The sequence below is a fragment of the Thamnophis elegans genome, chromosome 1, assembly GCF_009769535.1.
Source record: "Thamnophis elegans isolate rThaEle1 chromosome 1, rThaEle1.pri, whole genome shotgun sequence".
Classification (NCBI taxonomy): domain Eukaryota; kingdom Metazoa; phylum Chordata; class Lepidosauria; order Squamata; family Colubridae; genus Thamnophis; species Thamnophis elegans.
This window is the reverse complement of record NC_045541.1, coordinates 74,373,446-74,387,207: the sequence shown is the minus strand read 5'-3', so window position 1 is coordinate 74,387,207 and position 13,762 is coordinate 74,373,446. Positions and strand designations below refer to the sequence as shown.

Genomic DNA, 13,762 nt, shown 5'->3' with positions numbered 1-13,762 from the left:
AATAGAGGCTCCCATGGCCAAGTTGAAAGCCCAGACCAATCTACTGGTCTCCAGCAAGACAAACTTACATCTTGATAACAGCTGGGCAAATTCTGTTTGTGGCCCAGCAGAGTTGAGAGAGCTTTCACTTTTAATTGTCTTGGCACATCTCACTCTGTCCATTGAACAAATAAAGGCACAAACCTCTGCAGTTAATCAGAATGGTTAAAGGAGCATCAAGAAGTAAAAAGAATTTGGGAAATATCGTTTAAAAGCCATACGTCTTAAAATCCATGTTTCTGAATAATTTTTAGTGACATATTCCAAAACAGCAATATGTCTGTGTGATTTGTTCTATACTTAGAAGGAGGATAAGTCCTTATTTTATTTTATTATTTATTTTATTTATTTATTTTATTTTATTAATTTATTATATGATTATTCTCTTTTGTTAGTTTTATTGTTTTATATATAAGGTTTTTATATTTCTGTAAGCCGCCTTGAGTCGCCATGTACAAATAAGTGGCAAGACAAATTTCCTAAAATAATTAAAAATAAAATAAGTCAAATTTGAGTAAGACTTTCTTAGCAAATAGTGGATCTTGCTTTATGGAACCAGCTCCTTCCTTGCCCTCCTTGGATTTCAAAAAGCCTATCAGGATGATTTTACATGAACAAGCCTTTGCACTCTGGAGTTTCTGGCACACATTTATTTTATTTAACTTTATGATGTTTCTTTATTATAATTTTAGTTTGGTTTTCCTACCTAAGGAAATATTCATTTGGTATTAGTTTGCTAAGGTGCACTTCCCAGACTTAAGTAAACTGAGGCAGTTTATAAATACTGCAAATAACTAAAGTACCGTATATACTCAAGTATAAGCCGAGTTTTTCAGCCCACTTTTTGGGCTGAAAAAAGCCGCCTCGGCTTATACTCGAGTCAGTGAAAAATTTGCCCGAAATGGAGGAGAAAAAGGGGCGGGGCCATGTCGCTGGGTGACGCTCGTGAATGGCCCGGCGCCCCTGTGAGTTTCCCCTCCCTCTGTGTCAGTTTGCCGCGCAGCATGCACCGCACCATCCCCCCTCCTCACGTTCTAATGTAATGCAGGGCTGTCTTACGATTCCCCTTCCTCCCCCTCCTGCCACTCTGCAACGATGTCCCACCTCCTCCTTGTTATGGCAAGCAGCCACATAGCGATGTCCCACTTCCTCTGGTACAGTGATCCAATGATAGGAATCACTGTGCCGTGTGTCATAGGAGGCGGGACATCGCTCCCGCGGCTGCACGGGACATTTTAACTCTTGTGTTTTAGCTTGGTTGCTGAATGAGCTAAGGTTTTTGTACTTTTAAAGTTATTGTTGATACCATATTGTTTTTATTGACCCTCTTTTCCACTTACAGAGCTAGTTTACTGTTTTTCTTTGAAATAAATATTCAAAAACATTATTGGTATCTATTTTTATTTTTGAAATTTATCGGTAGCTGCTGCATTTCTCACCCTAGGCTTATACTCGAGTCAATAACTTTTCCAGTTTTTTGTGGTAAAATTAGGTGCCTCGGCTTATATTCGGGTCGGCCTATACTCGAGTATATACGGTAGCTTTTAAAAATGCTTTCTTGTTTACAATATACAGTGTCAGGTTTTCGAAAGATGCCCTATGTCAACTCATAAAGTTGCCATACAGTATATGACACATGTGAATGAGGACTATATTATGTTTTAGTGTGTAATGCAGCCTTGTTAACTGTGCCGAGGAACAGTTGTGGATAGCTCTTTTCTCATGTGGTGACCAGCAAGAGCTTGGTGAATGAATAAATGGAACAAAAGAATGTTTCTTCATATCATCTAGATCATCATCTAAATCCTTAGCAAGATGACCTATGGCATAACTGCTGTATAAGGAAAATAGCAATTCTTAAGCAGTGGGAAATCCACATAATGAGAAAACCTTTATTTTCTTTTGGCTTCCTGTGATCTTTAAATTCTTACCAAATCAATCTGTGCTTATATACTAGATGATTATACACTCAGTGCTGGTTTTTCTTTTAGTTAGCATATGAAGTGAAGTTTACACATCGGTTTAGTTTTCTAATTGAACCTGCCTGCCTGCTTCTTCAACCTTAAAGCTGCTTGTTCCTTGTTGTTCCCAGGTGAGGTGCAGCTTACTGGTTTGCATATAGATGCTTTGATGGAAGCTGGTGTGAAAGCCAAAGATGTAGCTGTCATTGCTCCTTACAATCTTCAGGTTAGTGCATCCACTGCCATATACTAAGAAAACATGTCATGTTGAATAAAAATTGAAAACTTCAGTTCAAAACGATAGAAGGAAATACGCTAGCATTGATGATGTTATCTAGTTTGGTAATGAAATGTCTGAAACAAAATCACCAAACTCAGAGAGCACCATTGATCCCACAGTAAGTACAAAAGAAAATGAAACTGATTTGAATCTTGAGGGGCCTAAATTACTCTCACTAATGATAAATTCAGTGAGGTAGAGGCAGAATTTTATTCTATTTTCTTGATCTAGACGGACTCATGTGCTCTGTGTGCTGTTTGGTGTAGATCTAACAACTGCTTCCAGCGTCTGCTGGTCTACAGTAAATTAGGAAGATCCCCATTCCTTCCTCCAGGCTATAGGTCCTACTTCACCAGTTCAGAAATAGTAGAATGAACATCAGATGTAGCTTTTTGTTCCTTTTTCTAGGCAGCAATCTGCCTTCTCAGATATAAGATGCTTAATTTCTCTTGGAAGGAGAGAACTTTTTCAGTAAGATGGCATTCATTTCCTGTGCCAATAAATGCTTTGTTTTCCAGGTGGACATGCTAAGAAAACATCTGTATCAGAAGTATCCAGATCTGGAGATTAAATCAGTGGATGGCTTCCAAGGAAGAGAAAAGGAGGCAGTTGTTCTTTCTTTTGTAAGATCCAATAAAAAAGGTAAATCAGCCATAATCTACAGCCATGCAAAAAGACAGCAAGGAATTTATAAGAAGCATTGATGCTACTGCATGTTTATGTGGTTGTGGCTGATTCATGGTTCTGACCGGGGAATTAAAAAGAACATTACAATTTTCTATATAATTCTTTTCAAAAAGAGACAAGAATAGAGAATAGTAAGAAAATGATAAAATAATTGAATCAACCTTTTTGATAATTATGGTGACTGCCATTCAGTTTAAAATTCTGGCTTGCAGCGACATGAATCATAACTATTCAGATGACTGTGAATGTAACTCAAAACACATTTCTAAAGTCTGTAAATATGTTTCTTCTTTCCCAGTATAATGGGGCATGATATGGAGAGGGATTTCTTCTCTGCTTCTTATAGTTTCTGGAGAGAAAAATTGCCTCCCTTTTTAAAATAGATAAGCAAATTGTGGTTCATTGTTGTCTATGTATTATGTCTTCCAATATGGTTTTGACACTTGGTAATTACTTCCCAGGTTAGGCTTCTCGAGTACAAATTGGTGACTCACATATTTTAATGTGCCCTTTAATGTTTATTTTTCCATTTGTCTTCTGCCTAGCTCCTTATATGAGACTCAACCCCATCGGTTAAGTAGCTGAGTTGACTCATCTTGGCATTTGCTATCTGTTATTATAAAATCAAAAAAACCCTGGAGATCAGAAATAAGTTCTAGAAAAGGCTTTGTCATTTCTAGCTATTTATTCAATTTTGGATGCTGATTTTTTTTAAAAAGATTATGCTAAATATTTTTCTGACCTTTATCAGACTTGTTAATAATTAGAAATGAGTAAAACGCATTTGCAATACTTCAAAAAATCTTCCTCATGTTAAATTCATATGCTTTCCCTCCCCATTGTGAAACAAAATGAACATCTTTCAGAAGTCATATCAACTGCTAAAAATTCTTATTTTTCTAGCTCCTGGCTGTTTAGTGATTTTTGCTTTCTTTATTTAAAAGTAAAATAGGCTGAAACTGGATTTCTTAGAAAAATATATTAAAATAACCTATCCAAAGCTTCAGGGTTCCTTAGGCCTTCCACACTAGATTATTGACTAAAGATGAGCCTTTCTAGAAATTAATGACCTTATAAATTTCAAGCGGATTGTACTGAGATGAACACAAGCCTGAATTTAAGCATTTCTCTTCTTCCTTATTTCTACTTTTCAAAAAAACTAGGGAGGGCCTTCTGAGATCCTTCAAACCCCTCTTTTTCTTCTGTAGGCTGAGATACCTGTAGTATGATGGTTGCCTAAGCTGAGGTTTTTCCTTCTGTCCACATATCATTAGCCTATAAGATAAGTTATCACTCTGTCAATATGGTATCCATAAACACTGTTGTGCATTTGATCTTTGTCATACACTGGATTGAGTGTGGTTTTGGGTGATTATGAGTCTTGACTACATATGTTTTCTACTTTGAAGTTGTCAATGTGAGCATTCAGTTTAAAATTCGGCACCGGCAATGAAACTCCCACCTCAGTTTTCATAGTTTTACGCTAATGAGAATAAGGAAGCTATAGCATGCCTGTTGAAATCTTCATGGGATCTGCCTATGCAGGTCCTTGGTGCTGAAAATGTGTTTGGATTTGTTTGTAAATAAATAAACTTGTGCCTGCGCTCTGTTCATGCATTCAATCCATTTTGGAAACGTCATTCTTGGACAATAGTTTAGATAATTATAGAAAGAAGCAATCTACTTCACTGAATCCCATGGAGTTCAGTCTAACTTGTTTCTGAGGAAATATGCTTTCAATAAAACTGCCTCCATTATAATTACTTTACATGGTCTGCAAAGCTCTGCATCCTGACTTACTCTTTTTATGATGTGTAGGTGAAGTGGGATTCCTCGCCGAAGACAGGAGAATAAATGTTGCAATTACACGGGCCCGACGTCATGTGGCTGTAATCTGTGACTCTCGCACAGTTAGCAACCATAATTTTCTTAAACGGCTGGTGGAGTATATGAGCACCCACGGAGAAGTGCGCACAGCCTTTGAATACCTGGATGATATTGTACCCGGAAACTACACTCCCAAGAGTTCTTTGAGTCCCCGTGACCAGGAAAAGAGACTTAAATGCAGCATTGATCCACTCCCAAAGACTCTTGGAGAGAAGCGAAAAGGAAGACCTACCCAAAAGCCTAGAGAGGGGCTAACAGAATGTTCTCTGGAAAGCAGGGGCAAAGTCACAACATCAGAAACCAAAGAGAATGAAAACTCACTTAAACATAAAGCAAGAATATTGGAGTTTCTGGATAGTGGTGAGGTCCAACTGGATTTCCCTTCCTCTTTAAATGCTCACGATAGAATGCTTATCCATCAGTTGGCTGAAGAATATGGGCTGCAGCATGTGAGCACAGGAGAAGGCAGTGCACGACACATAAGTATTTGTAGGAGAGATTCTCCTGCAGAATTATCTTTGGGAGATACTGTGGTTTGTCAACCTGAATTAATTCAGGGCTGTCCAAAAGAAGTAGATGCAGGTGGTGAAGAGAGGGAGAGGGGTGCTGGCCCAGGGACCACAGATCTAAAAACATTGCACGTGGAACGGATGAAAAGAGAGAGAGAGAAGAAAGAAGAGAGAGTGAAACAAAGCCGAGAATCCAATGTAAATCTTCAGGAAATAATTGGGAAGAAAGAAAAAAATGTTGGAGGTAAAGAATCCATTTTTAAAAGTTTAAAAGATACTAAAAAACCCTAACCTCTTTCATTTTTCTTAATCCGCTATTTATTCCATTTTTCTTTGCTATCCCTACATAGATTCTCTCCTGACCAAAGGTTGTTTGAGGAGCTTTGGGGGAAATTTTAAACCAAAATGACGCCAACAGAATTCTCTGCTTTAATATCCAGCCTCCTCTTTTTATACAGTGCTGATAGAAGGAGTTGCTAGAAGCAGGCTTATTTCTAAAACACTACTACTTTTGAGAGCAACCACTAATTTTAGATCTAGGAAACACAGTGCATTTTCCACAAATAGACTTCTTTTGAAAATGTCAGGCAAATATTTGTCCTGACTTTTGGAAATACATGGATTTCCCCCAAAATCAGTATCGCTGAAATTATCAGAACAGATCACCCAGGGCACAACATGGGCTTGCTTTGTGCAGTTGGCTTATTGCTTAGAACATTTTGTATGTTTATTATACTTGTATGCCGCCCTATTCCCGAGGGACATTTTGAGGAGACAAAATGTTCTAAGATCTTTAGCTGACACCAAGCTGAGCCAGACTACGTAAATATACTCTAACATACTCTAGTTGTCTTTCTCGGCTCTTTATGTTCACATAGAGGCTATACATGAGCTTGCCAATACAAATGAAAATGTGGTATCAATAGAAAAGAAGAACTTCCTTTGCTTTGTTAGGAAGGAGTGTGTGCGCAAGCACTGGGGTATTTGCACATACTCTACATGTACCCATTTTCCTTGATTGATACTTTGGGGGGAAATGAAACCATATACCTTCTGAAATTCACATCCTCCCAGATTTCTAAAGAGGAAGAGGAGGAAGACAATCCCCTCTGGTGCATGGATAAGACTGCTATAAAATATAGAGGCAATTGGATTTCTTGGGCATGGGAACAAACCTGTATCCAGGCAGTGCCTTTGATTTTGATCTAAAATCAAGAGTGTGGCCCCTAATTTTTGAATTGGTAACATTTTCTGGAGCAGCCTTCTCAAACTCTGACACCCTCCAGGTTTATGGCTTTCTACTGTCAGCAGTCTTAACCCTAATCTCTTTTCCTGCAGCTTCAAAGATAGTTCAGTTTGTCTTCATATACACAAGACAATGGGGTGTCTCCTTTAAGAGCACCAAACACAGCCCATATCAGATTGAGCTATGAGCAATCTGGCACCTGAGGAGAAGAAAGGTGCCTTTGTTTTTAACTGTGTTTTGTGGATTGCGGTGAGCCACCTAGAGACATTGTCTGACAATAGGCAGCCATGTTAGTCCTATAAATAAACAAATAAATACATTTCATTATTGCCACTCCATTATCATGCTTTGCCTACTCTTATTTGTCTACTTTAGTCTTACTGATTCCTTCTGAAGGAGAAGTTGGTGCTATCTGTTGGCCATCTGGTCGCACAGGGCCAGCATCCTGCCGGTGCTTTTTCAAGAGGCAACTGGGCTTTCTGGTTTTTCTTTGAAGACATTTCACTTCTCATCCAAGAAGCTTCTTCAGCTCTGATTGGATGGTGGGGAATGGAAGGATTTCCAGAAAAATGTAAAACGCAGGTCCTTGGTTCCTGTGATCTGCAATTTTTCTGGAAATCCTTCCATTCCCCACCATCCAGTCAGAGCTGAAGAAGCTTCTTGGTTGAGAAGTTAAACGTCTTCAAAGAAAAACCAGAAAGCCCAGTTGCCTCTTGAAAAAACGCATTTGAGAAAATCATTAAACTCTTGATCAACACAGCTGTGCCTCTTTATGTCCATAATAAAGTGTTGTGTGCAATCTTTTTGTTACTGCTCTCTAATTATTTTTTTGCCCTTATGCTTATTTAGGAAAGGCATCCAGTAAATCCAAAAAGGAAATTGCAGCTGAGGAAGATTTTGATGCTATGATCTCTGCGGCAATTAAAGCAGACAACACATGTGGTTTCTCCAAATGCAAAGCCAGCGTAACAACCCTGGGACAGCTCTGCCAGCATTGCAACAGACGCTACTGTCTCAGCCACCATATCCCGGAGGTATGCTTTGGTCTCTCCCCTCAGGCAGACAAGGCTCATCCATTTTCTTGCCTCTCCAACCCAGGTTTTCAGAGCCAACGTAATTTTCAGGTGAAATTGAGGTGCCATTTTTAAAGTATTCCATGTAGTTGACTTTTGAAGGAACCTCATCATAATAAAAGCTCTTCAATAGCCCTTAGACTTATATACCTCTTTACAGTGCTTTACTGCCTTGTCTAAGCAGTTTACAGAGTTAGCCTATTGCCCCCAACAATCTGGGTCCTCATTTTACCCACTTCGGAAGGATGGATGACTGAGTCAACCTTGAGCCTGGTGAAATTTGAACCGCCAAATTGCAGGTAGCCAGCAGTCAGCAGAAGTAGCCTGCAGGACTGCATTCTAACCAGAGCGCCACTGTAGCTCAGACTATAGGCAAATCCAGTGGAGGGTAACTTTCCCCCATTTATCTTAACTTGCCATGTAATACTGTATATACATGGGCATATACACACAGACAAATACATGTACTTGTGAACAAAAATCTATCTTTAGAAAGGTAGAGATGGGAGTTCGGCCTTATGAAAGTAATGTAGTGTAATAAACACACAGGGCATAATTCACAAAAGAATTGAAGCTATAGTTGCCTCCAGTTTAATTTCCCAATGACTGGAAATGTGTCCCCTGCTGTGCAATCAGGAGGAAAAATGTTGGTCTGTGGGGCTGTTTTTGCTCGTGGTCTTTAGGTTTTAAAAATGAAGTGGGGTTGTTTGTTTTTTTATTTCTCCTCTTGGTTAATCGAGTTATTTTTTATGGGGATCTGTACTTTTGAAACATCTTTTTTATCTCTTTCTAATATAAAGAATGATTTTATTTCCTTTTAAAGTGCACAGCATTCTTTTTCACTTGCCTTCATTCTTTAAGTTTATATATACACATGTACACCTACTACCCTCTCTCTTGATTCTTCAAAATGAATCAGATGAAAAGAATGTGCATCCTTCAATGGAACAACCATTCTAGGCCATTAAAAGGCACCTAACCTTGTGGAGCAAAATATCTGTTTTTAATGCTGAAATAATGGGATTTTTTTGTGTCCTTTTCACATCAAGCTTCTGAGTCATTCTCTCTTTACCCCAAATCACTTCTTTATTTTAAACTCCCATTCACATTCATTCCCAATAGCCAGATACTTGAAGGAGTCTAATGCTTTGCATCTCCTCAGAAGGAGACCTTAATGTCCTTTGTATCCATTCAAGAGATAGCCATGAGTCTTATATAATGTAGAAATGTTTATTTGTCCAACTCTCTCAGGTCTATGCAGGTGTTCTACCAATGCAGCATTTTAAATCCTGTCTAACAGGAATACTTTAACACAGATTACCAACTAGGAATGTTTTCAGATACCTTCAATTGGGCCTGATTTATTTGAAATAATTGATCACAGGTTTTTTTAATCTCATGGGAGAAATGTTGTATCTAGTTACTAGAACATTTTGATCCAAAAGATAAGTATATACAGAAAAAAGTGTGCAAAGTTTGGGTCCTCACCCAAACTTAAAAACAGGCCAAGAAGAATGATTTTTATGGACCAACTATATTTCTGCTAGAACAACTATGAATCTTAAAGCAAGCTTCAGTCAAGAACAAATTGAATTGTGCAATTCATGAATAAAAATATTGGCCTGCAGAGAAACATCCTAAATGTTTGGATGGGGAGAAGTTTGGATTAAAAGATGTATTTTTTATTGAGTGCTTTGTTGACAGACAACTTTCGTTCATCTCCTATAGCAAGGGTGTAAAACTCAAGGCCCGGGGGGCAGATGTGGCCCAAGTGGTGCTTGGATCTCGCCCGCGGGGCCACCCTGCAAATAGTGAAGGACTGGTCTGTGATGCCTCTGCCAGTGAAAATGGAGCTTGGGAGGGGCGCATGTATTTTCCCTGGCAGAGGGTTGCAGAAGGCAGTCGCAGCCAAAAACAGAACTTGGGAGTCCATTTTCACTGGCAGAGCACTCAGGCCACCACAGGAGTCCCCGACATGAGTGACATTGAGCTGGCCATGCCCACGTTACCATGCCCGAGGTCAAACACAACCCTGAGGCGCCTCTCGAAGAAATCCAGTTTCACACCCTTGCCTATAGTCCAAGGCACAGGGTCAGATAAAGTAGCCTTTCCTATTTGGTTCCCTTCATATATGCTGGACCAAGTTCACAGTCATCTTCTCAGGTCTTAAATATTACTAGTTTTAACAATTGGTGTTTTAGTATCATTTTATGGTGGGTATGTGGGAGGGTATTTCAAGATTTTGTTAACTGCCTCATATATTCAAGTGATCAGAAAGATGAAATAGAATTCAAATTACTCAATCCAGTTGGCACCATGGAGATAGCTGACATATTATTTCTGTCTCTTCACTGATACTCCCACAGCTATTCTCATAGTTCCAGTGACTAGAAAAAGCCCACATTCATATGCAGAAAAAAATCTTTCAACTTTCAATCAGCGTGGTAGCTGCTTTCATTTAAAGAAGTATGAACTGTCTATAAAGTGAGATTCACAATGTTGCTGAATGTTACATAGATCAGAGTTCTAAAAAAAAATCTAATGTATTGTAAATTGTAAAATGTAATAACAAAAACAATATATTTTGATTGGCACTTTATCAGTTTCAGGTGCCAGAAATTTTAGGAGCTAAGTTGCTTTCAAAAACATTACAAGTTTTTTCATGCTACCTATATACAAGAATCTGATCCATTAATGGTCAGTGCAAATTGGCACCAGATAAGACTTCAAGAGGGGCTGGAGTTAGATCTCTTTCGGGGGCATAGGGACTCCAGACTGATGATGTGTTTGACACACACACAAACATGGGCTCAGCCTGGTCATCTCCTACATCCTACAGCCAGTTTAGTATCTGTGAAATACCCGTGGTTCGCCCATGAGGCCAATGTTGAGAAAAGACACGGACACGAGCTTTCTCGGGATGAGGTGACCCAGATTGGGGTCTGGGAGCCCCTTTTATTGAGATAGGACAAAGGCAGGAGGAGCAATCAGCATGTGATTTAAGACAGCCTGTCAAACTACAATTGCTAATCTACTGCTCAGGGAAGTTCTGTCTATATATGGTCATATCCTGGTCAGGATGTTTTATCTTTTGGGACTTGTTTTTTCCTGTGTGGTTCAGCGTGGCTGCGCATGCCCTGTTATGCACTGGGCCTTGGGTGACCGCCACACCTACACAAGGAGTTATATGATAACAAGTATCAACATTTCTCAGTGCAGATCATATTATACTTTCCATATATCTTGTAAGTTGACAGAAGACTTAGTATCATTTATAAAACAAATATAATTCCTCCAGATTCTGAAGAGTTATGTTTACTATATCTCATATGAACTTTATCTTAAAGCTAAGCTTACAGCTTAGTGTTGCTGAGCAGGTCTGACTTTAAGAAGAAAGCCCTTAGAAATATGTAGCCACAAAAGACCAATTCCTTTTTTTTACTATAATATTATTGCTAATTATAAAAGCAGTGATATAAGCTAGCTTTTAAAAACATATTCATATTGCTTAGTTCAATAATTTTTGTCTCATCCTGAATTTGAATAGTTCTCATTTGAGAAAAGAAGGAAGGTTTTATCTTTTTAGAATTTAAGTCGTGGACAAATTCATATGGGCCAGCCCAAATGCTTGATCAATTAAGACAGAACTAATAAATGTGGACATTTTAGGTGTATGCTTGGGTTTGGTCCAGGACAATCACAGTTTAATTTCTGTATTTGCTTCAAATCTTTACCAGATTGTTTTATACTTTCTTGTTGCCCTCTAAATCTAGATGTTATATGCTTATTAAATTAAAGCTTTCTGACATAATATAATTACCTGAGTTGATCCACCTTACAATCTTATTTTTCAGAAATTGTGTCTGATTCCATCATCACTTACTACTAATAAAACAGACTTCTATCAAAGCCTTTTCAGTCTTTATTATAACCTTTATTTTTATTAAAGTGCTTAACTTTTCCCTGTAGGTATTTTCTGCTCATATTTTCCTCATAATTTAAGAATTACTGTGTGCTCAATCTCTCCCCAGATATAAATTATTATTCCTGGCACTTTGTTTCAAACATACTTTTATTTATTCATTCAATTCATGCAATGTATATTAGCTGCCCAAATCGCAAATTGTGATTCTGGGTGGCTAACATAAAATGAAAAGAGACAAACAACAGCAACAAATATTAAAACTGCACCTGAAGCAAGACAGGCTCAACCAACAATCTAACTTGGTTTTCAAGGCCTTACCAAATTGGGTGGTTTGAATCTCAGGGAGTTGCTCTTCCAGAGGTCAGGCCCTGTGACAAACAAAGGCCCACAAGAAAGCCATAGAGGGTATCTGAAGTATGTCCATTCTGGTTGGGTCTCAGATCAGAAGCAATAGTACCCTCAGAAGCCTATGATGAACCAGTGCAGCTTGCAAAATACCGTAATGGTGCGTATCCTATAAGCCCTAATTTTTTTCTGGGCTTCTTCAAGCAATTTTCTCCCTAAGTATTGGCCAGGGTGAAGCCTGTCTGCTTCAGTTAGGTAAGTGGCATTTTGGACCTGCTAGCTGCTCATTGGGTTTTGCCAATTTGATGGCAAATCAACTTCTAGAAATATCTGTGGTTGTGTTTATACAGCTGTGTTGCTGTTGATTTTCTTTCAATACTCTTCAGAAGCATCTCTCTTTATAATGTTGGAGTTTGGAGAATAATGATACAGTTGTATTTTATCAGTCCAAGAAACAAAGTTGCCCAGAAGATGGAAAAGAGATTTCCCATCCACTTGTAGTGTTTAAAAAGAAAATACTCAAGCTGTCTGAAATTGAGTTTACTTTAGTTTCTACTGGGGTGGGTGGGTGGGTGGGAAATGATTGCATTTTTTATTGCTTTTGGAATTAAAAGAACTGTCAGTAAACAAGTAAACTACTTGTACAGTTGTGTAAAGTTTAGGGTAGATGTATGAAGTAGTGTAACCTCTCATTTTTCTTTTACTAATGCTTTTTCCTACTGGAGTATCTTGAGCTTCTGCCTTTATTTCCTGCAGGTTCACGGATGCGGGGAGAAAGCCAAAGCAAATGCCCGGCAGAGAATCAGCAAGGAAGGGATTCTCTATCCTGGGAGTGGGATGAAGGACAAGTCCTTGGATCCTACCAAAAGAGCTCACCTCCAGAGACGCTTGGACCAGAAACTCAGCGAACTGTCCAAGCAGCGAAAGAGCAAAAGGAAAGATAGAGAGAAATAAGAGGATGTGTGGCTTTGGGAAGGAATTAAAGCCAACAAGCTGCCCTTTAAAGCTTGTTCAACTTTGCAGGAAAAAAAAAAACCAAATAAAAATTTGAGCACTTGGGCTCCTTTTTTTCTGTATAACCAGAACATGCTTTTGAATGTCACAGTTCTCAGAGGACCCAGCACTGCTTAAAGCTGCATACTGAAAACCTTACCTGCAGATTTTGAAAAATGTTCTGGGTGCACCTTATGCTGTAAAATGTGCTTCTATCTCTCACATCAAGGTTATTAAACTTTGTTGATTTGGGGAGAAAAGCAGGATGCTTTGGCTTTCAATAATTACTTTTGCTGGCAGTGTAATCAATATACAGTGAATAGTTAAATAGGAAGCTACACGATAAAGAGGGATGTTTCGTTAAGAGCATGAATCAGTGAATGAAAGAAACCTGGGGATGCAATGTATTTGTGAAAGTGATAGGAAGGCAAAGGATGTTGTAGATCTGGATGAAAGTGAACTGATATTGTGGAGTAGAGCTCATAAATGAATATACATGAGAAAATGATGCTGAAGATTTAATTACGAAAAGCTATGTTGGTATGATCTACAACACAGGTGTCACAGGGTCTGCAGGGTGTTTAGATCTGGCCCACGGGCCACCCTGGAAACAATGAAGGGCCAGCCCATGGTGCCTCTGCCAGCCCGCCTGGGCTCCATTTTCACTGGCAGAGGCTGCAGGATGTGAAGCTGGCCATGCATACCCTGCCCACACACACACCTCAGCCACACCCACTCAGCCCCCAAGGTCAAACATAATCTTGATGTGGTCCTCAATGAAATTGAATTTGACACCCCTGATCTAGAATATTGGTGC

The 13,762-nt window shown here is 38.9% G+C and overlaps 1 protein-coding gene across 1 annotated transcript in view; it reads left to right on the top strand.

Annotated features, from left to right (window-relative positions):
* Window positions 1–13,006, top strand: part of IGHMBP2 (immunoglobulin mu DNA binding protein 2) — a 67,294-nt gene extending 54,288 nt beyond the window's left edge. The window contains exons 11-15 of the mRNA XM_032220768.1: window positions 2,132–2,226; window positions 2,799–2,922; window positions 4,786–5,607; window positions 7,459–7,643; window positions 12,709–13,006. Coding sequence (XP_032076659.1) covers window positions 2,132–2,226; window positions 2,799–2,922; window positions 4,786–5,607; window positions 7,459–7,643; window positions 12,709–12,906 — 1,424 coding nt within the window. The 3' untranslated portion in view covers window positions 12,907–13,006. The remainder of the gene's footprint in view (window positions 1–2,131; window positions 2,227–2,798; window positions 2,923–4,785; window positions 5,608–7,458; window positions 7,644–12,708) is intronic.
* The last annotated feature ends 756 nt before the right edge of the window (window positions 13,007–13,762 follow it).